This window comes from Zea mays, chromosome 5 (assembly GCF_902167145.1).
Source record: "Zea mays cultivar B73 chromosome 5, Zm-B73-REFERENCE-NAM-5.0, whole genome shotgun sequence".
Lineage (NCBI taxonomy): Eukaryota > Viridiplantae > Streptophyta > Magnoliopsida > Poales > Poaceae > Zea > Zea mays.
The window spans coordinates 5,374,631-5,400,177 of record NC_050100.1 but is presented as its reverse complement, the minus strand read 5'-3'; the positions used below and the strand labels follow the sequence as shown (position 1 = coordinate 5,400,177).

General features: G+C 45.4%; 1 protein-coding gene across 1 annotated transcript in view; it reads left to right on the top strand.

The window, feature by feature from the left end:
• Window positions 1-5,772: 5,772 nt before the first annotated feature.
• The window catches only part of LOC111589282 (uncharacterized), a 23,829-nt gene continuing 4,054 nt past the window's right edge, over window positions 5,773-25,547 (top strand). The window contains exon 1 of the mRNA XM_023300076.1: window positions 5,773-5,834. Coding sequence (XP_023155844.1) covers window positions 5,773-5,834 — 62 coding nt within the window. The remainder of the gene's footprint in view (window positions 5,835-25,547) is intronic.

The window sequence follows — 25,547 nt, the reverse complement described above, 5'->3', positions numbered from 1 at the left end:
GATCTTGTGCATTTGGAGGCTCTTCGGATTCCTTAGGACACACATCCCCAATGGACATGTTCCTTAGCGCGATGCACGGAGCCTCTTCATCACCTATCTCATCAAGATCAACTTGCTCTACTTGAGAGCCGTTAGTCTCATCAAACACAACGTCACAAGAAACTTCAACAAGTCCTGAGGACTTGTTAAAGACTCTATATGCCCTTGTGTTTGAGTCATATCCTAGTAAAAAGCCTTCTACAGTTTTAGGAGCAAATTTAGATTTTCTACCTCTTTTAACAAGAATAAAGCATTTGCTACCAAAGACTCTAAAATATGAAATATTGGGCTTTTTACCGGTAAGGAGTTCGTATGATGTCTTCTTGAGGATTCGGTGTAGATACAACCGGTTGATGGCGTAGCAGGCGGTGTTGACTGCCTCGGCCCAAAACCGATCCGAAGTCTTGTACTCATCAAGCATGGTTCTTGCCATGTCCAATAGAGTTCTATTCTTCCTCTCCACTACACCATTTTGTTGTGGAGTGTAGGGAGAAGAGAACTCATGCTTGATGCCCTCCTCCTCAAGGAAGCCTTCAATTTGAGAGTTCTTGAACTCCGTCCCGTTGTCGCTTCTAATCTTCTTGATCCTTAAGCCGAACTCATTTTGAGCCCGTCTCAAGAATCCCTTTAAGGTCTCTTGGGTTTGAGATTTTTCCTGTAAAAAGAATACCCAAGTGAAGCGAGAATAATCATCCACAATAACTAGACAGTACTTACTCCCGCTGATGCTTATGTAAGCAATCGGGCCGAATAGGTCCATGTGAAGAAGCTCCAGTGGTCTGTCAGTCGTCATGATGTTCTTATGCGGATGATGAACACCAACTTGCTTCCCTGCTTGGCATGCGCTACAAATCCTGTCTTTCTCAAAATGAACATTTGTTAATCCTAAAATGTGCTCTCCCTTTAGAAGCTTATGAAGATTCTTCATCCCAACATGGGCTAGTCGGCGGTGCCAGAGCCAACCCATGTTAGTCTTAGCAATTAAGCAAGTGTCGAGTTCAGCTCTATCAAAATCTACCAAGTATAGCTGACCCTCTAACACTCCCTTAAATGCTATTGAATCATCACTTCTTCTAAAGACAGTGACACCTACATCAGTAAATAGACAGTTGTAGCCCATTTGACATAATTGCGAAACGGAAAGCAAATTGTAATCTAGAGAATCTACAAGAAAAACATTGGAAATGGAATGGTCAGGGGATATAGCAATTTTACCCAAACCTTTGACCAAACCTTGATTTCCATCCCCGAATGTGATAGCTCGTTGGGAATCTTGATTTTTCTCATATGAGGAGATCATCTTCTTCTCCCCTGTCATGTGGTTTGTGCACCCGCTGTCGATTATCCAACTTGAGCCCCCAGATGCATAAACCTACAAAACAAGTTTAGTTCTTGACTTTAGGTACCCAAACGGTTTTGGGTCCTTTGGCATTAGAAACAAGAACTTTGGGAACCCAAACACAAGTTTTGGAGCTCTTGTGTTTGCCCCCAACATACTTGGCAACGACCTTGCCGGATTTGTTAGTCAAAACATATGATGCATCAAAGGTTTTAAATGAAAAGCTATGTTCATTTGATGCACTAGGAGTTTTCTTCTTAGGCAACTTAGCACGGGTTGGTTGCCTAGAGCTAGATGTCTCACCCTTATACATGAAAGCATGATTAGGGCCAGAGTGAGACTTCCTAGAATGAATTCTCCTAATTTTGTCCTCGGGATAACCGGCAGGGTATAAAATGTAACCCTCGTTATCCTGAGGCATGGGAGCCTTGCCCTTAACAAAGTTGGACAATTTCTTTGGAGGGGCATTAAGTTTGACATTGCCTCCCTGTTGGAAGCCAATGCCATCCTTGATGCCAGAGCGTCTCCCACTATAGAGCATACTTCTAGCAAATTTAAAATTTTCATTTTCTAAGTTATGCTCGGCAATTTTAGCATCTAATTTTGCTATATGATCATTTTGTTGTTTAATTAAAACCATGTGATCATGTATAGCATCAATGTTAACATCTCTACATCTAGTACAAATGGTAGTGTGCTCAACGGTAGATGTAGAGGGTTTGCAAGATTTTAATTCTACAACCTTAGCATGTAACATATCATTCTTAGTTCTAAGGTCGGAAATAGTAGTATTGCAAACATCAAAATCTTTAGCCTTAGCAAACAATTTTTCATTTTCATTTCTAAGGCTAGCAAGTGAAATATTCAATTCTTTAATCCTAGCAAGTAAATCATCATTATTATCTCTAGGATTGGAAGTTGAAACATTACAAACATGAGAATCAACCTTAGCTAACAAATTAGCATTTTCATTTTTAAGGTTGGCAATAGTGTCATGGCATGTGCTTAGCTCACTAGTTAATTTCTCACATTTTTCTACCTCTAGAGCATGAGCATTCTTAACCTTAACATGCTTTTTATTTTCCTTGATTAGGAAGTCCTCTTGGGAGTCCAAGAGATCATCCTTCTCATGGATGACACTAATTAGCTCATTTAGTTTTTCTTTTTGTTCCATGTTAAGGTTGGCAAAAAGGGTACGCAAATTTTCTTCCTCATCACTAGCATTATCATCACTAGAGGACTCATATCTAGTGGAGGATTTAGATTTAACCTTCTTCCTTTTGCCGTCCTTTGCCATGAGACACTTGTGGCCGACGTTGGGGAAGAGAAGTCCCTTCGTGACGGCGATGTTGGCGGCGTCCTCGTCGTCGGAGGAGTCGCTAGAGCTTTCGTCGGAGTCCCACTCCCGACAAACATGGGCATCGCTGCCCTTCTTCTTGTAGTACCTCTTATTCTCCTTTCTTCTCCCCTTCTTGTCATCACCCCTGTCATTGTCACTAGAAATTGGACATTTAGCTATAAAGTGACCGGGCTTACCACACTTGTAGCAAACCTTCTTGGAGCGGGGCTTGTAATCCTTCCCCCTTCTTTGCTTGAGGATTTGCCGAAAGCTTTTGATGACAAGCGTCATTTCCTCATTGTCGAGCTTTGAGGCGTCGATTGGTTGTCTACTCGGTGTAGACTCCTCCTTCTTCTCCTCCGTCGCCTTAAATGCGACCGGTTGTGTCGCGGATGTGGAGGGATCATCTAGCTCGTTGATCTTCTTCGAGCCCTTGATCATATAGTCAAAGCTCACAAAATTCCCGATTACTTCCTCGGGAGTCATTAGTGTATATCTTGGATTACCACGAATTAATTGTACTTGAGTAGGGTTAAGGAAAATAAGTGATCTTAGAATAACCTTAACCACCTCGTGGTCATCCCATTTCTTGCTCCCGAGGTTGCACACTTTATTCACCAAGGTTTTGAGTCGGTTGTACATATCTTGTGGCTCCTCCCCTTGGCGAAGACGGAAGCGACCGAGCTCCCCCTCGATCGTTTCCCGCTTGGTGATCTAGGTGAGTTCATCACCCTCATGCGCGGTCTTGAGTAAGTCCCAAATCTCCTTCGCACTCTTCAACCCTTGCACCTTGTTATATTCCTCTCTACTTAGAGAGGCAAGGAGTATGGTTGTGGCTTGGGAGTTGAAGTGCTCGATTTGGGCCACCTCATCCTCATCATAGTCTTCATCCCCTACGGATGGTACCTGTGCACCAAACTCAACAACATCCCATATACTTTTGTGGAGTGAGGTTAGATGAAATCGCATTAAATCACTCCACCTAGCGTAATCTTCACCATCAAATGTTGGTGGTTTGCCTAATGGGACGGAAAGCAAAGGTGTATGTTTAGAAATGCGAGGGTAGCGTAGGGGAATCTTACTATACTTCTTGCGCTCTTGGCGCTTAGAAGTGACGGACGCCGCGTCGGAGCCGGAGGTAGATGTTGATGAAGAATCGGTCTCGTAGTAGACCACTTTCCTCATCCTCTTTTTCTTGTCCCCACTCCGATGCGGCTTGTGGGAAGAGGATTTCTCCTTCTTCTCTTTGTGTGAAGAAGATTTCTTCTCCTTCCCTTTGGAGGAGTCTTTCTTCTCCTTCTTCTTGTTGCGGGACTCTTCCGATGAAGTCTTCCCGTGGCTTGTAGTGGGCTTTTCGCCGGTCTCCATCTCCTTCTTGGCGTGATCTCCCGACATCACTTCGAGCGGTTAGGCTCTAATGAAGTACCGGGCTTTGATACCAATTGAAAGTCGCCTAGAGGGGGGGTGAATAGGGCGAAACTGAAATTCTCAAAAATAATCACAACTACAAGCCGGGTTAGCGTTAGAAATATAATTGAGTCCGCGAGAGAGGGTGCAAAACAAATCGCAAGCGAATAAGGAGTGAGACACGTGGATTTGTTTTACCGAGGTTCGGTTCTTGCAAACCTACTCCCCGTTGAGGTGGTCACAAAGACCGGGTCTCTTTCAACCATTTCCCTCTCTCAAAACGGTCCCTCGGACCGAGTGAGCTTTTCTTCTCAATCACTTGGAACACAAAGTTCCCACAAGGACCACCACAAGATTGGTGTCTCTTGCCTCAATTACAAGTGAGTTTGATCGCAATGAAGAATCAAAGAAAGCACGATTGCAAAAGCCAAGCGACAAGAGCGACAAATAACACACGGATCACTTTCTCTCTCAAGTCACTAATCACTAATGATCTCTTTTCTCAATTGTGAAACTTGGAGAGATGGAGGCTTTGAATGTGTCTTGGAATGGATTGCTAGCTCTTGTATTGAATGTTGAAGGTTGGAATGCTTGGGTGAAGTAAATGGAGGTCGTTGGGGTTGTATTTATAGCCACCAACCACTTCCTAGCCGTTGCTCCATTCTGCTGAGCGCGGACGGTCCGCCCGCCTGGTCCGGACGGTCCGCCCCTGTAGATCAACGGCTGAAAACGCAACGATCAGCAGTAACGGCTATATTGCATTTAATGCGTCGTCAGATGTCAGATAAAGCCAGTCGCGGACGGTTCGGTCGTGCACCCCGGACGGTCCGCGAGGACGCTATAATTCATTTTTTCGAACCCGTCACCTTCGGGTTTTTCGGTTTCTCACCTACCGGACGGTCCGCGCCTGAGGCCGGACGGTCCGCGCAAGGTCTCGGACGGTCCTTGCTTTTCCTCCGGACGGTCCGTAGTGTAGACTTGTATTTTTGCATTGGTTCTGTCCGAGGGTCATCCTGGTGTGGCGGACGGTCCGCCGCAAGGGCCCGGACGGTCCGCTCTTGGCCTATTTTTCCAAAAAGTTTCTCCTATCCGAAATAATCTACGGTATTCCGGACAGTCGATTTAGTATAGTTGTAGATGAACCTTTGGCACCTGTAGAATATATAATCTAGAGCAAACTAGTTAGTCCAATTATTTGTGTTGGGCAATTCAACCACCAAAATCAATTAGGAACTAGGTGTAAGCCTAATTCCCTTTCACAACCCATCTATGAACCTTGCTGTGATCATAGCAGAGGTCAGTTGACCCTCATAAGCTAGTAACTGGTGCATCAGTTGATCAAAGTGTTCTATGTATCCCCCGCTAAAGCAGTTTGATGGACATGGTAAAATTGTCTGATGAGAATACTGTGTTGATCCCTCCCGAATCGTGTGATTAAAGCTAAACTCGACTCACCCCCAACTCAGATCTCGAATTCTAGACTCCATTAGCCTCTACTTCCAGTTCCAGCTTCCACTTCTGGAATTCACCTTGTTCAGCCACAACACTCTTCACCGTCTTCTCCATGTTCACCATTGATCCCTACATCACCTCCACCATGCGATATGTTTCCCGATTCCCGTCCTCTATCTTCGCTAGCAGTTGCGCCATGGGGTCGTCGGTGCGCGGCGACGAGGCCATCCCACCAATTCTCGTCTGGAACCACGTCCTGTACTCGTGCGGGGGTGGGAGTCTAGGCTGAGATCGATTGCTACGAATGCCGACTTTTAACTCACTCGCATAGTCGCAGAGAATCTACAAGGTATAGGATTATACTAGTTCGAGGTAACTAAATACAACTCCGATCGATCGATCCATGATCGCTGTCGGCCACCGGAACAAATTCTTCTTCTTAGCTAAGTCTGATTTTTCTCCTTCTCTACTTATTTAGACTACACCTTCCCAATGGGCTACGCCACCCACTCCGGGTCGTAGTATCGGTTGTTGGGCCTTGCCATGCGCCTGCATCTTTCGGACTAGATGCTTCCCACGCCATCGTCTTGAAAGCCGGCTTTCACATTCGTTCCTAGGGATGGCAGTGGGTAAGGTACCCAGTGGGCACACGAAGCCATACCCATACCCACTAGAAAAAAAATTGACCCATACTCATACCCACTACCCATCATGGGTACAAAATTACGCCATACCCATACCCACCATGGGTAGCGGGTACCCATCGGGTACCCATACCCATTAACATTACGATAGACATGATCATTTGAATCGCAATAATAAGTACCAGCATAACAAATGCATCGAACCCAACATAATTTTATCACATGTTCAACAATATTCAACATTAAATGGCAACATCATGCCTTCAAATCACACAAAACATAGCATTGATTCTACAAAACTGTGGACAAAATCATGCCTTCAAATCTAATTGTGGGAGACGGGAGACCTAGGTCACTGGGTGTGGGAGAGTGGAGACCTAGGCGAGGGCAACTAGCCGACCTCTGATAGTCGCCTAGAGGGGGGGTGAATAGGGCGAAACTGAAATTTACAAATATAAACACAACTACAAGCCGGGTTAGCGTTAGAAATATAAACGAGTCCGAGAGAGAGGGTGCAAAACAAATCCCAAGCGAATAAGCAAGTGAGACACGGAGATTTGTTTTACCGAGGTTCGGTTCTTGCAAACCTACTCCCCGTTGAGGAGGCCACAAAGGCCGGGTCTCTTTCAACCCTTCCCTCTCTCAAATGGTCCCTTGGACCGAGTGAGCTTCTCTTCTCAAATCAAAGCCGGGAACAAAACTTCCCCGCAAGGGCCACCACACAATTGGTGCCTCTTGCCTTGATTACAATGGAGTTGTGATCTCAAGAACAAGTGAGAAAGAAAAGAAGCAATCCAAGCGCAAGAGCTCAAATGAACACGGCAAATCACTCTCACTAGTCACTAGGGCTTAGTGTGGAATTGGAGAGGATTTGATCTCTATAGTGTGTCTAGAATTGAATGCTAGAGCTCTTGTAGTAGTTGAGAAGTAGAAAACTTGGATGCAATGAATGGTGGGATGGTTGGGGTATTTATAGCCCCAACCACCAAACTTGACCGTTGGCTGGAGGCTTCTGCGCGATGGCGCACCGGACAGTCCGGTGCACACCGGACAGTCCGGTGCCCCTGCCACGTCATCACTGCCGTTGGATTCTGACCGTTGGAGCTTCTGACTTGTGGGCCCGCCTGGGTGTCCGGTGCACACCGGACATGCACTGTTTGATGTCCGGTGCACCGGCATGGGCGATTCTGACTTCTGCGCGCGCTGTGCGCGCATTAAATGCTCCGCAGGGAGCCGTTGGCGCCGCAGGGAGCCGTTGCTCCGCTGGCACACCGGACAGTCCGGTGCACACCGGACAGTCCGGTGAATTATAGCGGAGCGGCTGCCACGCGAACCCGAGGCTGGCGAGTTCTGGAGGCCGCGCTTCCTTGGAGCACCGGACATGTCCGGTGCACACCGGACAGTCCGGTGAATTATAGCGTGCCGGCTTCCGAAAAATCCCGAAGGTGAAGAGTTTGAGTCTGAGTCCCCTGGTGCACCGGACAGGTACTGTTCACTGTCCGGTGGCACACCGGACAGTCCGGTGCGCCAGACCAGGGGTGCCTTCGGTTGCCCCTTTGCTCCTTTATTGAATCCAAAACTTGGTCTTTTTATTGGCTGAGTGTGAACCTTTTACACCTGTATAATCTATACACTTGGGCAAACTAGTTAGTCCAAAGATTTGTGTTGGGCAATTCAACCACCAAAATTATTTAGGAACTAGGTGTAAGCCTAATTCCCTTTCAATCTCCCCCTTTTTGGTGATTGATGCCAACACAAACCAAAGCAAATATAGAAGTGCATAATTGAATTAGTTTGTATAATGTAAGTGTAAAGGTTGCTTGGAATTGAGCCAATAAAACTACTTACAAGATATGCATGGAATGTTTCTTTCTTATTTAGCATTTTGGACCACGTTTGCACCACATGTTTTGTTTTTGCAAATTCTTTTGTAAATCCATTTCAAAAGATCTTTTGCAAATAGTCAAAGGTAAATGAATAAGAGTTTGCAAAGCATTTTCAAGATTTGAAATTTTCTCCCCCTGAATCAAATGCTTTTCCTTTGACTAAACAAAACTCCCCCTAAAAGAGATCCACCTCTTAGTGTTCAAGAGGGTTTTGATATATCATTTTGAAATACTACTTGCTCCCCCTTTGAACACAATAGGATACCAATTGATAAATACTTCTTTGAAAACACTAAGTTTTTGAAATTGGTGGTGGTGCGGTCCTTTTGCTTTGGGCTCATTTCTCCCCCTTTTTGGCATGAATCGCCAAAAACGGAATCATTAGAGCCCTAGAAGTAATTTCTTCCCCTTTGGTCATAAGTAAACGAGTTAGGATTATACCAAAGATGAAGTCCGGTCCTTTTGCTTTTGAGCTTTTACTCTCTCCCCAAGGATGAAGTCCTTTTCTTTGATGCTCATTTCTCCCCAAAGAATAGAGAGTTGCTCGGAGTGATGGCGAAGTATGAGATACGGAGTGGAAGCCTTTGTCTTCGCCGAAGACTCCAATTCCCTTTCAATATACCTATGACTTGGTTTGAAATAGACTTGAAAACACATTAGTCATAGCAAATAAAAGAGATATGATCAAAGGTATTCAAATGAGCTATGTGTGCAAGCTAGCAAAAGAAATTTCTAGAATCAAGAATATTGAGCTCATGCCTAAGTCTGGTAAAAGATTGTTCATCAAGTGGCTTGGTAAAGATATCGGCTAATTGATCTTTAGTGTTAATGTAAGAAATCTTGATATCCCCCTTTTGTTGGTGATCCCTAAGAAAATGATACCGAATGGCTATGTGCTTAGTGCGGCTATGCTCGACGGGATTGTCGGCCATTTTAATTGCACTCTCATTATCACATAGCAAAGGGACTTTGGTTAATTTGTAACCGTAGTCCCGCAGGGTTTGCCTCATCCAAAGCAATTGCGCGCAACAATGTCCTGCGGCAATGTACTCGGCTTCGGCGGTGGAAAGAGCGACCGAATTTTGCTTCTTTGAAGCCCAAGACACCAAGGATCTTCCCAAGAACTGGCAAGTCCCTGATGTGCTCTTCCTATTAATTTTGCACCCCGCCCAATCGGCATCCGAATAACCAATCAAATCAAATGTGGATCCCCGAGGGTACCAAAGCCCAAACTTAGGTGTGTAAGCCAAATATCTCAAGATTCGTTTTACGGCCGTAAGGTGTGATTCCTTAGGGTCGGATTGAAATCTTGCACACATGCAAACGGAAAGCATAATGTCCGGTCGAGATGCACATAAATAAAGCAATGAACCAATCATCGACCGGTATACCTTTTGATCCACGGACTTACCTCCCGTGTCGAGGTCGAGATGCCCATTAGTTCCCATGGGTGTCTTGATGGGTTTGGCATCCTTCATCCCAAACTTGGTTAGAATGTCTTGAGTGTACTTCGTTTGGCTAATGAAGGTGCCCTCTTGGAGTTGCTTGACTTGGAATCCCAGAAAATACTTCAACTCCCCCATCATTGACATCTCGAATTTCTGTGTCATGATCCTACTAAACTCTTCACATGTAGACTCGTTAGTAGACCCAAATATAATATCATCAACATAAATTTGGCATACAAACAAGTCATTTTTAAGAATTTTAGTAAAGAGTGTAGGATCGGCTTTTCCGACTTTGAAGCCATTAGCAATAAGGAAATCTCTAAGGCATTCATACCATGCTCTTGGGGCTTGCTTGAGCCCATAAAGCGCCTTAGAGAGCCTATAAACATGGTTAGGATACTCACTGTCTTCAAAGCCGGGAGGTTGCTCAACATAGACCTCTTCCTTGATCGGTCCATTGAGGAAGGCACTTTTCACGTCCATTTGATAGAGCTTAAAGCCATGGTAAGTAGCATAGGCCAATAATATGCGAATTGACTCAAGCCTAGCTACGGGTGCATAGGTTTCACCGAAATCCAAACCTTCGACTTGTGAATACCCTTTGGCCACGAGTCGAGCTTTGTTCCTTGTCACCACACCATGCTCATCTTGCTTGTTGCGGAAGACCCATTTGGTTCCTACAACATTTTGGTTAGGACGTGGAACTAAATGCCATACCTCATTTCTGGTGAAGTTGTTGAGCTCCTCTTGCATCGCCACCACCCAATCCGAGTCTTGAAGTGCTTCCTCTACCCTGTGTGGCTCAATAGAGGAAACAAAAGAGTAATGTTCACAAAAATGAGCAACCCGAGATCGAGTAGTTACCCCCTTATGAATGTCTCCGAGGATAGTGTCGACGGGGTGATCTCGTTGGATTGCTTGGTGGACTCTTGGGTGTGGCGGCCTTGGTTCTTCCTCATCCTCCTTTTCTTGATTATTTTCATCTCCCCCTTGATCATTGCCATTATCTTGAGGTGGCTCATCTTCTTGATTTTGCCCTTCATCAACTTGAGCCTCATCCTCATTTTGAGTTGGTGGAGATGCTTGCATGGAGGAGGATGGTTGATCTTGTGCATTTGGAGGCTCTTCGGATTCCTTAGGACACACATCCCCAATGGACATGTTCCTTAGCGCGATGCATGGAGCCTCTTCATTACCTATCTCATCAAGATCAACTTGCTCTACTTGAGAGCCGTCAGTTTCATCAAACACAACGTCGCATGAGACTTCAACTAGTCCAGTGGACTTGTTAAAGACCCTATATGCCCTTGTGTTTGAGTCATAACCAAGTAAAAAGCCTTCTACAGTTTTAGGAGCAAATTTAGATTTTCTACCTCTTTTAATAAGAATAAAGCATTTGCTACCAAAAACTCTAAAATATGAAATGTTGGGCTTTTTACCGGTTAGGAGTTCATATGATGTCTTCCTGAGGATTCGGTGAAGATATAACCGGTTGATGGCGTAGCAGGCGGTGTTGACCGCTTCGGCCCAAAACTGGTCCGGTGTCTTGTACTCATCAAGCATGGTTCGTGCCATGTCCAATAGAGTTCGATTCTTCCTCTCCACTACACCATTTTGTTGTGGAGTGTAGGGAGAAGAGAACTCATGCTTGATGCCCTCCTCCTCAAGGAAGCCTTCGATTTGTGAGTTCTTGAACTCCGTCCCATTGTCGCTTCTTATTTTCTTGATCCTTAAGCTGAACTCATTTTGAGCCCGTCTCAAGAATCCCTTTAAAGTCTCTTGGGTTTGAGATTTTTCCTGTAAAAAGAATACCCAAGTGAAGCGAGAATAATCATCCACTATTACAAGACAATACTTACTCCCGCCGATGCTTATGTAAGCAATCGGGCCGAATAGATCCATGTGGAGTAGCTCAAGCGGCCTGTCGGTCGTCATGATGTTCTTGTGTGGATGATGGACTCCAACTTGCTTCCCTGCTTGACATGCGCTACAAATCCTGTCTTTCTCAAAATGAACATTTGTTAATCCTAAAATGTGTTCTCCCTTTAGAAGCTTATGAAGATTCTTCATCCCAACATGGGCTAGTCGGCGGTGCCAGAGCCAACCCATGTTAGTCTTAGCAATTAAGCATGTGTCGAGCTCAGCTCTATTAAAATCTACTAAGTATAGCTGACCCTCTAACACACCCTTAAATGCTATTGAATCATCACTTCTTCTAAAGACAGTGACACCTACATCAGTGAATAGACAGTTGTAGCCCATTTGACATAATTGAGAAACAGAAAGCAAGTTGTAATCTAAAGAATCTACAAGAAAAACATTGGAAATAGAATGGTCAGGAGATATAGCAATTTTACCCAATCCTTTGACCAAACCTTGATTTCCATCCCCGAATGTGATAGCTCGTTGGGGATCTTGATTTTTCTCATATGAGGAGAACATTCTTTTCTCCCCGGTCATGTGGTTTGTGCACCCGCTGTCGAGTATCCAACTTGAGCCTCCGGATGCATAAACCTACAAAACAATTTTAGTTCTTGACTTTAGGTACCCAAATGGTTTTGGGTCCTTTGGCATTAGACACAAGAACTTTGGGTACCCAAACACAAGTCCTTGACCCCTTGTGCTTGCCCCCAACATATTTGGCAACTACTTTGCCGGATTTGCTAGTAAGCACATAAGATGCATCAAAAGTTTTAAATGAAATGGCATGATCATTTGATGCATTAGGAATTTTCTTCTTAGGCAACTTAGCATGGGTTGGTTGCCTAGAACTAGATGTCTCACCCTTATACATATAAGCATGATTAGGGCCAGAGTGAGACTTCCTAGAATGAATCTTTCTAATTTTGCTCTCAGGATAGCCGGCAGGGTACAAAATGTAACCCTCGTTATCCTGAGGCATGGGAGCCTTGCCCTTAACAAAGTTAGATAAGTTCTTTGGAGGGGCATTAAGTTTGATATTGTCTCCCTTTTGGAAGCCAATGCCATCCTTGATGCCAGGGCGTCTCCCATTATAGAGCATACTTCTAGCAAATTTAAATTTTTCATTTTCTAAGTTATGCTCGGCAATTTTAGCATCTAATTTTGCTATATGATCATTTTGTTGTTTAATTAAAGCCATATGATCATGAATAGCATCAATATCAACATTTCTACATCTAGTACAAATAGTGACATGCTCAATGGTAGATGTAGATGGTTTGCAAGAATTAAGTTCAACAATCTTAGCACGAAGTATATCATTCTTATCTCTAAGATCGGCAATTGTAATTTTGCAAACATCAAAATTTTTAGCCTTAGCAATCAAATTTTCATTCTCTAATCTAAGGCTAGCAAGAGAAATGTTTAATTCTTCAATCCTAGCAAGCAAATCATCATTACTATCTCTAGAATTGGGAATTGAAACATTACAAACATGTGAATCAACCTTAGCATTTAAACTAGCATTTTCATGTCTAAGGTTGTCAATCATCTCACGGCAAGTGCTTAGCTCACTAGACAATTTTTCACATTTTTCTACTTCTAGAGCATAAGCCTTTTTAACCTTAACATGTTTCTTGTTTTCTTTAATTAGACAATCCTCTTGGGAGTCCAAAAGGTCATCCTTTTCATGAATAGCACTAACTAATTCATTTAATTTTTCTTTTTGAGCTATGTTAAGGTTGGCAAAAAGGGAACGCAAATTATCCTCCTCATCACTAGCATTATCATCACTAGAAGATTCATATTTAGTGGAGGAGTTGGTTTTAACCTTCTTCTTTTTGCCGTCCTTTGCCATGAGGCACTTGTGGCCGACGTTGGGGAAGAGGAGTCCCTTGGTGACGGCGATGTTGGCGGCGTCCTCGTCGTCGGAGGAGTCGCTTGAGCTTTCGTCGGAATCCCATTCCCGACAAACATGGGCATCGCCGCCCTTCTTCTTGTAGTACCTTTTCTTCTCCTTTCTTCTCCCCTTCTTGTCGTCGCCTCGGTCACTGTCACTAGATATAGGACATTTAGCAATAAAATGACCGGGCTTACCACACTTGTAGCAAACCTTCTTGGAGCGGGACTTGTAGTCCTTCCCCCTCCTTTGCTTTAGGATTTGGCGGAAGCTCTTGATGACGAGCGCCATTTCCTCATTGTCGAGCTTGGAGGCATCTATTGGTTGTCTACTTGGTGTAGACTCCTTCTTCTCCTCCGTTGCCTTGAATGCAACGGGTTGGGCTTCGGATGGGTCGCCAAGCTCGTTGATTTTCCTCGAGCCTTCTATCATGCACTCAAAACTTACAAAATGCCCGATAACTTCCTCGGGGGTCATTTTAGTATATCTAGGATTACCACGAATCAATTGAACTTGAGTGGGATTAAGAAAAATGAGAGATCTTAAAATAACATTTACCACTTCGTGGTCGTCCCACTTCTTGCTCCCGAGGTTGCGTACTTGGTTCACCAAAGTCTTGAGCCGGTTGTACATGTGTTGTGGCTCCTCCCCTTTTTGAAGCCGGAACCGACCGAGCTCCCCCTCGATCGTTTCCCGCTTGGTGATCTTGGTGAGCTCATCTCCCTCGTGCGCAGTTTTGAGCACATCCCAAACCTCCTTGGCGCTCTTCAATCCTTGCACTTTGTTATACTCTTCTTTGCTTAAAGAGGCGAGGAGTATCGTCGTTGCTTGAGAGTTGAAGTGCTCGATTTGGGCCACCTCATCCTCATCATAGTTTTCATCCCCTACGGATGGTACCTGCGCACCAAACTCAACAACATCCCATATGCTTTTGTGGAGCGAGATTAGATGAAATCGCATTAAATCGCTCCACCTAGCGTAATCTTCACCATCAAAAGTTGGTGGTTTGCCTAGTGGGACGGAAAGTAAAGGTGTATGTTTGGAAATGCGAGGGTAGCGTAGGGGGATCTTACTATACTTCTTGCGCTCTTGGCGCTTAGAAGTGACGGAGGGCGCATCGGAGTCGGAGGTAAAAGTTGATGAGGTGTCGGTCTCGTAGTAGACCACCTTCCTCATCCTCTTGTGCTTGTCGCCTTTCCGATGCGGCTTGTGGGAAGAAGATTTTTCCTTCTTCTCTTTGTGGTGAGAAGAAGATTTCTTCTCCTTCCCTTTGTTGGAGGAGCTCTTCTTCTTCTCCCTCCTTTTGGTGCGGGACTCTTCCGATGAAGTACTTCCTTGGCTTGTAGTGGGCTTTTCGCCGGTCTCCATCTCCTTGGCGTGATCTCCCGACATCACTTCGAGCGGTTAGGCTCTAATGAAGCACCGGGCTTTGATACCAATTGATAGTCGCCTAGAGGGGGGGTGAATAGGGCGAAACTGAAATTTACAAATATAAACACAACTACAAGCCGGGTTAGCGTTAGAAATATAAACGAGTCCGAGAGAGAGGGTGCAAAACAAATCCCAAGCGAATAAGCAAGTGAGACACGGAGATTTGTTTTACCGAGGTTCGGTTCTTGCAAACCTACTCCCCGTTGAGGAGGCCACAAAGGCCGGGTCTCTTTCAACCCTTCCCTCTCTCAAACGGTCCCTTGGACCGAGTGAGCTTCTCTTCTCAAATCAAAGCCGGGAACAAAACTTCCCCGCAAGGGCCACCACACAATTGGTGCCTCTTGCCTTGATTACAATGGAGTTGTGATCTCAAGAACAAGTGAGAAAGAAAAGAAGCAATCCAAGCGCAAGAGCTCAAATGAACACGGCAAATCACTCTCACTAGTCACTAGGGCTTAGTGTGGAATTGGAGAGGATTTGATCTCTATAGTGTGTCTAGAATTGAATGCTAGAGCTCTTGTAGTAGTTGAGAAGTAGAAAACTTGGATGCAATGAATGGTGGGATGGTTGGGGTATTTATAGCCCCAACCACCAAACTTGACCGTTGGCTGGAGGCTTCTGCGCGATGGCGCACCGGACAGTCCGGTGCACACCGGACAGTCCGGTGCCCCTGCCACGTCATCACTGCCGTTGGATTCTGACCGTTGGAGCTTCTGACTTGTGGGCCCGCCTGGGTGTCCGGTGCACACCGGACATGCACTGTTTGATGTCCGGTGCACCGGCATGGGCGATTCTGACTTCTGCGCGCGCTGTGCGCGCATTAAATGCTCCGCAGGGAGCCGTTGGCGCCGCAGGGAGCCGTTGCTCCGCTGGCACACCGGACAGTCCGGTGCACACCGGACAGTCCGGTGAATTATAGCGGAGCGGCTGCCACGCGAACCCGAGGCTGGCGAGTTCTGGAGGCCGCGCTTCCTTGGAGCACCGGACATGTCCGGTGCACACCGGACAGTCCGGTGAATTATAGCGTGCCGGCTTCCGAAAAATCCCGAAGGTGAAGAGTTTGAGTCTGAGTCCCCTGGTGCACCGGACAGGTACTGTTCACTGTCCGGTGGCACACCGGACAGTCCGGTGCGCCAGACCAGGGGTGCCTTCGGTTGCCCCTTTGCTCCTTTATTGAATCCAAAACTTGGTCTTTTTATTGGCTGAGTGTGAACCTTTTACACCTGTATAATCTATACACTTGGGCAAACTAGTTAGTCCAAAGATTTGTGTTGGGCAATTCAACCACCAAAATTATTTAGGAACTAGGTGTAAGCCTAATTCCCTTTCAACCTCCGACCGCTGATTGCGAGCTGCGGCGGTGCAGCCTAGTGACCTAGTGGTCGGCTGGCGGAGTGGCGGTGGTGGATGGGAGGATGGCTTGGACGTCTGGAATATGGATGGTCCATCTGGCGGCTGGCCTGGTGCCTGGTGCGTGGTGCCCTGGTGGCCGCGTTAGGGTCTTAGGGTTAGCAAATAGCGAGAGCAAATTCATTTTATATGAGACATACGTGTCATATATTAGCGGGTACCCCATCGGGTAGCGGGTATGGGGCAACAGAGAACATACCTGATAGTCGCCTAGAGGGGGGTGAATAGGGCGAAACTGAAATTTACAAATATAAACACAACTACAAGCCGGGTTAGCGTTAGAAATATAAACGAGTCCGCGAGAGAGGGCGCAAAACAAATCGCAAGCAAATGAAGAGTGTGACTCACGGATTTGTTTTACCGAGGTTCGGTTCTCGCAAACCTACTCCCCGTTGAGGAGGCCACAAAGGCCGGGTCTCTTTCAACCCTTCCCTCTCTCAAACGGTCCCTCGGACCGAGTGAGCTTCTCTTCTCAAATCAAAGCCGGGAACAAAACTTCCCCGCAAGGGCCACCACACAATTGGTGCCTCTTGCCTTGATTACAACTGAGTGTTGATCACAAGAGCAAGTGAGAAAGAAAAGAAGCAATCCAAGCGCAAGAGCTCAAAAGAACACGGCAAATCTCTCTCGCTAATCACTAAAGCTTTTTGTGGAATTGGAGAGGATTTGATCTCTTTGGTGTGTCTAGAATTGAATGCCTAGCTCTTGTAAGTGGTTGAGAAGTGGAAAACTTGGATACAATGAATGTGGGGGTGGTTGGGGTATTTATAGCCCCAACCACCAAAAGTGGCCGTTGGGAGGCTGTCTGTTCGATGGCGCACCGGACAGTCCGGTGCACACCGGACATGTCCGGTGCCCCCGCCACGTCATCACTGCCGTTGGATTCTGACCGTTGGAGCTTCTGACTTCTGGGCCCGCCTAGGTGTCCGGTGCACACCAGACAGCTCCTATTCATTGTCCGGTGCGCCAGTATGGGCGCGCCTGACTTCTGCGCGCGCTGCGCGCGCATTAAATGCATCACAGGTACCCGTTGGCGCCGAATAGCCGTTGCTCCGGAGTTGCACCGGACAGTCCGGTGAATTATAGCGGACTAGCCGTTGGAGATTCCCGAAGCTGGCGAGTTCCTGAGGCTGCTCCTCCTTGACGCACCGGACAGTCCGGTGAATTATAGCGCGAGTGCCTCTGGAAATTCCTGAAGGTGGCGAGTTCGAGTTGGAGTCCTCTGGTGCACCGGACATGTCCGGTGGTGCACCGGACACTGTCCGGTGGCACACCGGACAGTCCGGTGCGCCAGACCAGAGGTGCCTTCGGTTGACCCTTTGCTCCTTTGTTGAATCCAATATTTGATCTTTTTATTGGCTAAGTGTGAACCTGTTACACCTGTATGACTTATACACTAGAGCAAACTAGTTAGTCCAATTATTTGTGTTGGGCAATTCAACCACCAAAATTATTTAGGAACTAGGTGTAAGCCTAATTCCCTTTCAATCTCCCCCTTTTTGGTGATTGATGCCAACACAAACCAAAGCAAATATAGAAGTGCATAATTGAACTAGTTTGCATAATGTAAGTGTAAAGGTTGCTTGGAATTGAGCCAATATAAATACTTACAAGATATGCATGGATTGTTTCTACTCTTGTTAACATTTTGGACCTCGCTTGCACCACATGTTTTGTTTTTGCAAACCATTTTGTAAATCCTTTTCAAAGTTCTTTTGCAAATAGTCAAAGGTAATTGAATAAGATTTTGCAAAGCATTTTCAAGATTTGAAATTTTCTCCCCCTGTTTCAAATGCTTTTCCTTTGACTAGACAAAAACTCCCCCTAAATGAAATCCTCCTCTTAGTGTTCAAGAGGGTTTTGATATATCATTTTTGAAATACTACTTTCTCCCCCTTTTTGAACACAGTAGGATACCAATTGATAATATTTTTGGAAAACACAAAGTTTTTGAAATTGGTGGTGGTGCGGTCCTTTTGCTTTGGGGCTCATACTCTCTCCCCCTTTGGCATGAATCGCCAAAAACGGAATCATTAGAGCCCTCGAAGTACTTTCTTCCCCTTTGGTCATAAATGAACGAGTTAAGATTATACCAAAGACGAAGTCCTTTTGCTCTCTCACCCAAAGATGGAGAGTCTCTTGGAGCGATGGCGAAGGATGAGTTACGGAGTGGAAGCCTTTGTCTTCGCCGAAGACTCCAATTCTCTTTCAATACACCTATGACTTGGTTTGAAATAGACTTGAAAAAACACATTAGTCATAGCATATGAAAGAGACATGATCAAAGGTATATAAATGAGCTATGTGTGCAATCTAGCGAAAGAAATTGCGTGAATCAAGAATATTGAGCTCATGCCTAAGTTTGGTAAAAGCTTGTTCATCAAGAGGCTTGGTAAAGATATCGGCTAATTGATCTTTAGTGTTAATATAAGAAATCTCGATATCCCCTTTTTGTTGGTGATCCCTTAAAAAGCGGTACCGGATGGCTATGTGCTTAGTGCGGCTATGCTCGACGGGATTGTCGGCCATTTTGATTGCACTCTCATTATCACATAGCAAAGGGACTTTGGTTAATTTGTAACCGTAGTCCCGCAAGGTTTGCCTCATCCAAAGCAATTGCGCACAACAATGGCCTGCGGCAATATACTCGGCTTCGGCGGTGGAAAGAGCTACCGAATTTTGCTTCTTTGAAGCCCAAGACACCAAGGATCTTCCCAAGAACTGGCAAGTCCCCGATGTGCTCTTCCTATTGATTTTGCACCCTGCCCAATCGGCATCCGAATAACCAATTAAATCAAATGTGGATCCCCGAGGGTACCAAAGCCCAAACTTAGGAGTATAAGCTAAATATCTCAAGATTCGTTTTACGGTCGTAAGGTGGGATTCCTTAGGGTCGGATTGGAATCTTGCACACATGCAAACGGAAAGCATAATATCCGGTCGAGATGCACATAAATAGAGTAAAGAACCTATCATCGACCGGTATACCTTTTGATCCACGGACTTACCTCCCGTGTCGAGGTCGAGATGCCCATTAGTTCCCATGGGTGTCTTGATGGGCTTGGCATCCTTCATTCCAAACTTGCTTAGAATGTCTTGAGTATACTTTGTTTGGCTAATGAAGGTGCCCTCTTGGAGTTGCTTGACTTGGAAACCTAGAAAATACTTCAACTCCCCCATCATAGACATCTCGAATTTCTGTGTCATGATCCTACTAAACTCTTCACATGTAGACTCGTTAGTAGACCCAAATATAATATCATCAACATAAATTTGGCATACAAACAAGTCATTTTCAAGAGTTTTAGTAAAGAGTGTAGGATCGGCCTTTCCGACTTTGAAGCCATTTGCAATAAGGAAATCTCTAAGGCATTCATACCATGCTCTTGGGGCTTGCTTGAGCCCATAAAGCGCCTTAGAGAGTTTATAGACATGGTTAGGATACTCACTGTCTTCAAAGCCGGGAGGTTGCTCAACATAGACCTCTTCCTTGATTGGTCCATTGAGGAAGGCACTTTTCACGTCCATTTGATAAAGCTTAAAGCCATGGTAAGTAGCATAGGCCAATAATATTCGAATTGACTCAAGCCTAGCTACGGGTGCATAGGTTTCACCGAAATCCAAACCTTCGACTTGGGAGTATCCTTTGGCCACAAGTCGAGCTTTGTTCCTTGTCACCACACCATGCTCATCTTGCTTGTTGCGGAAGACCCATTTGGTTCCTACAACATTTTGGTTAGGACGTGGAACTAAATGCCATACCTCATTCCTAGTGAAGTTGTTGAGCTCCTCTTGCATTGCCACCACCCAATCCGAATCTTGTAGTGCTTCCTCTACTCTGTGTGGTTCAATAGAGGAAACAAACGAGTAATGTTCACAAAAATGTGCAACACGAGATCTAGTGGTTACCCCCTTATGAATGTCGCCGAGGATGGTGTCGACGGGGTGATCTCGTTGAATTGCTTGGTGGACTCTTGGGTGTGGCGGTCTTTGCTCTTCATCCTCCTTGTCTTGATCATTTGCATCTCCCCCTTGATCTATGTCGTCATCTTGAGGTGGCTCATTTGATTGATCTTCTTCTCATCAACTTGAGCCTCTTCCTCATTTTGAGTTGGTGGAGATGCTTGCGTGGAGGAGGACGGTTGATCTTGTGCATTTGGAGGCTCTTTGGATTCCTTAGGACACACATCCCCAATGGACATGTTCCTTAGCGCGATGCACGGAGCCTCTTCAATACCTATCTCATCAAGATCAACTTGCTCTACTTGAGAGCCGTTAGTTTCATCAAACACAACGTCACATGAGACTTCAACTAGTCCAGTGGACTTGTTAAAGACCCTATATGCCCTTGTGTTTGAGTCATAACCAAGTAAAAAGCCTTCTACAGTCTTAGGAGCAAATTTAGATTTTCTACCTCTTTTAACAAGAATAAAGCATTTGCTACCAAAGACTCTAAAATATGAAATATTGGGCTTTTTACCGATTAGGAGTTCATATGATGTCTTCTTGAGGATTCGGTGTAGATATAACCGGTTGATGGCGTAGCAAGCGGTGTTGACCGCCTCGGCCCAAAACCAATCCGAAGTCTTGTACTCATCAAGCATGGTCCTTGCCATGTCCAATAGAGTTCGATTCTTCCTCTCCACTACACCATTCTGTTGTGGCGTGTAGGGAGAAGAGAACTCATGCTTGATGCCCTCCTCCTCAAGAAAGCCTTCGATTTGAGAGTTCTTGAACTCCGTCCCGTTGTCGCTTCTGATTTTCTTGATCCTTAAGCCGAACTCGTTTTGAGCCCGTCTCAAGAGTCCCTTTAAGGTTTCTTGGGTTTGAGATTTTTCTTGTAAAAAGAATACCCAAGTGAAGCGAGAATAATCATCCACTATTACAAGACAATACTTACTCCCGCCGATGCTTATGTAAGCAATCGGGCCGAATAGATCCATGTGGAGTAGCTCAAGCGGCCTGTCGGTCGTCATGATGTTCTTGTGTGGATGATGGGCTCCAACTTGCTTTCCTGCTTGGCATGCGCTACAAACCCTGTCTTTCTCAAAATGAACATTTGTTAGTCCTAAAATGTGTTCTCCCTTTAGAAGCTTGTGAAGATTCTTCATCCCAACATGTGCTAGTCGGCGATGCCAGAGCCAGCCCATGTTAGTCTTAGCAATTAAGCATGTGTCGAGTTCAGCTCTATCAAAATCTACTAAGTATAGCTGACCCTCTAACACACCCTTAAATGCTATTGAATCATCACTTCTTCTAAAGACAGTGACACCTACATCAGTAAAGAGACAGTTGTAGCCCATTTTGCATAATTGAGATACAGAAAGCAAATTGTAATCTAAAGAATCTACAAGAAAAACATTGGAAATAGAATGGTCAGGAGATATAGCTATTTTACCCAAACCTTTGACCAAACCTTGATTTCCATCCCCGAATGTGATTGCTCTTTGGGGATTTTGGTTTTTCTCATAAGAGGAGAACATCTTTTTCTCCCCTGTCATGTGGTTTGTGCACCCGCTGTCGAGTATCCAACTTGAGCCCCCGGATGCATAAACCTACAAAACAAGTTTAGTTCTTGACTTTAGGTACCCAAATGGTTTTGGGTCCTTTGGCATTAGACACAAGAACTTTGGGTACCTAAACACAAGTCTTTGATCCCTTGTGCTTGCCCCCAACATACTTGGCAACGACCTTGCCGGATTTGTTAGTCAAAACATATGATGCATCAAAGGTTTTAAATGAAAGACTATGTTCATTTGATGCACTAGGAGTTTTCTTCTTAGGCAACTTAGCACGGGTTGGTTGCCTAGAGCTAGATGTCTCACCCTTATACATAAAAGCATGATTAGGGCCAGAGTGAGACTTCCTAGAGTGAATTCTCCTAATTTTGTCCTCGGGATAACCGGCAGGGTATAAAATGTAACCCTCGTTATCCTGAGGCATGAGAGCCTTGCCCTTAACAAAATTGGACAATCTTTTAGGAGGGGCACTAAGTTTGACATTGTTTCCCCTTTGGAAGCCAATGCCATCCTTAATGCCCGGGTGTCTCCCATTATAGAGCATACTTCTAGCAAATTTAAACTTTTCATTTTCTAAGTTATGCTCGGCAATTTTAGCATCTAATATTGCTATATGATCATTTTGTTGTTTAATTAAAGCCATATGATCATGAATAGCGTTGATATCAACATCTCTACATCTAGTACAAATAGTGACATGCTCAATGGTAGATGTAGATGGTTTGCAAGAATTAAGTTCAACAATCTTAGCATGTAGAATATCATTTTTATCTCTAAGATCGGAAATTGTAATTTTGCAAACATCAAAATCTTTAGCCTTAGCAATCAAATTTTCATTTTCTAATCTAAGACTAGCAAGAGAAATGTTCAATTCTTCAATCCTAGCAAGCAAATCATCATTATTATCTCTAGGGTTGGGAATTGAAACATTGCAAACATGAGAATCAACCTTAGCTAACAAATTAGCATTCTCATTTCTAAGGTTGTCTATTGTTTCATGGCAAGTGCTTAGCTCACTAGATAATTTTTGACATTTCTCAATTTCTAGAGCATAAGCATTTTTAACCTTAACATGCTTCTTATTTTCTTTAATAAGGAAGTCCTCTTGGGTGTCCAAGAGATCATCCTTTTCATGGATGGCACTAATCAATTCATTAAGTTTTTCTTTTTGTTGCATGTTGAGGTTGGCAAAAAGGGTACGCAAATTATCTTCCTCATCACTAGCATTATCATCACTAGAGGATTCATATTTAGTGGAGGATTTAGGTTTAACCTTCTTTTTGCCGTCCTTTGCCATGAGGCACTTGTGGCCGACGTTGGGGAAGAGAAGTCCCTTGGTGACGGCGATGTTGGCGGCGTCCTCGTCGTCGGAGGAGTCGCTTGAGCTTTCGTCGGAATCCCACTCCCGACAAACATGGGCATCGCCGCCCTTCTTCTTGTAGTACCTCTTCTTCTCCTTTCTTCTCCCCTTCTTGTCGTCGCCCCTGTCACTGTCACTTGATAATGGACATTTAGCTATAAAGTGACCGGGCTTACCACACTTGTAGCAAACCTTCTTGGAGCGGGACTTGTAGTCTTTCCCTCTCCTTTGCTTGAGGATTTGGCGGAAGCTCTTGATGACGAGCGCCATTTCCTCATTGTCGAGCTTGGAGGCGTCGATTGGTTGCCGACTTGGTGTGGACTCCTCCTTCTTTTCCTCCGTCGCCTTGAGTGCGACGGGTTGAGCCTCGGATGTGGAGGGATCATCAAGCTCGTTGATCTTCCTCGAGCCTTCGATCATGCACTCAAAACTTACAAAATTCCCGATAACTTCCTCGGGGGTCATTTTAGTATATCTAGGATTACCACGAATTAATTGAACTTGAGTGGGGTTAAGGAAAATGAGAGATCTTAGAATAACCTTAACCATTTCGTGGTCGTCCCACTTCTTGCTCCCGAGGTTGCGCACTTGGTTCACCAAGGTCTTGAGCCGGTTGTACATGTGTTGTGGCTCTTCCCCTTTGCGAAGCCGGAACCGACCGAGCTCCCCCTCGATCGTTTCCCGCTTGGTGATCTTTGTGAGCTCATCTCCCTCGTGCGCGGTTTTGAGCACATCCCAAACCTCCTTGGCACTCTTCAACCCTTGAACTTTGTTATACTCCTCTCTACTTAAAGAGGCGAGGAGTATTGTTGTTGCTTGAGAGTTGAAGTGCTCGATTTGGGCCACCTCATCCTCATCATAGTCTTTATCCCCTACGGATGGTACCTGTGCACCAAACTCAACAACATCCCATATACTTTTGTGGAGCGAGGTTAGATGAAATCGCATTAAATCACTCCACCTAGCGTAATCTTCACCATCAAAAGTTGGTGGTTTGCCTAATGGGACGGAAAGTAAAGGTGTATGTTTAGAAATGCGAGGGTAGCGTAGGGGGATCTTACTATACTTCTTGCGCTCTTGGCGCTTAGAAGTGACGGATGCCGCGTCGGAGCTGGAGGTGGATGTTGATGAAGTGTCGGTCTCGTAATAGACGACTTTCCTCATCCTCTTGTGCTTGTCCCCACTCCGATGCGACTTGTGAGAAGAAGATTTCTCCTTTTTCTCTTTGTGGTGAGAAGAAGATTTCTTCTCCTTCCCTTTGTTGGAGGAGCTCTTCTTCTTCTCCTTCCTCTTGGTGCGGGACTCTTCCGATGAAGTGCTCCCGTGGCTTGTAGTGGGCTTTTCGCCGGTCTCCATCTCCTTCTTGGCGTGATCTCCCGACATCACTTCGAGCGGTTAGGCTCTAATGAAGCACCGGGCTCTAATACCAATTGATAGTCGCCTAGAGGGGGGGTGAATAGGGCGAAACTGAAATTTACAAATATAAACACAACTACAAGCCGGGTTAGCGTTAGAAATATAAACGAGTCCGCGAGAGAGGGCGCAAAACAAATCGCAAGCAAATGAAGAGTGTGACACACGGATTTGTTTTACCGAGGTTTGGTTCTCGCAAACCTACTCCCCGTTGAGGAGGCCACAAAGGCCGGGTCTCTTTCAACCCTTCCCTCTCTCAAACGGTCCCTCGGACCGAGTGAGCTTCTCTTCTCAAATCAAAGCCGGGAACAAAACTTCCCCGCAAGGGCCACCACACAATTGGTGCCTCTTGCCTTGATTACAATTGAGTGTTGATCACAAGAGCAAGTGAGAAAGAAAAGAAGCAATCCAAGCGCAATAGCTCAAAAGAACACGGCAAATCTCTCTCGCTAATCACTAAAGCTTTTTGTGGAATTGGAGAGGATTTGATCTCTTTGGTGTGTCTAGAATTGAATGCCTAGCTCTTGTAAGTGGTTGAGAAGTGGAAAACTTGGATACAATGAATGTGGGGGTGGTTGGGGTATTTATAGCCCCAACCACCAAAAGTGGCCGTTGGGAGGCTGTCTGTTCGATGGCGCACCGGACAGTCCGGTGCACACCGGACATGTCCGGTGCCCCCGCCACGTCATCACTGCCGTTGGATTCTGACCGTTGGAGCTTCTGACTTCTGGGCCCGCCTAGGTGTCCGGTGCATACCGGACAGCTCCTGTTCATTGTCCGGTGCGCCAGTATGGGCGCGCCTGACTTCTGCGCGCGCTGCGCGCGCATTAAATGCATCGCAGGTACCCGTTGGCGCCGAATAGTCGTTGCTCCGGAGTTGCATCGGACAGTCCGGTGCACACCGGACATGTCCGGTGAATTATAGCGGACTAGCCGTTGGAGATTCCCGAAGCTGGCGAGTTCCTGAGGCTGCTCCTCCTTGACGCACCGGACACTGTCCGGTGTACACCGGACAGTTCGGTGAATTATAGTGCGAGTGC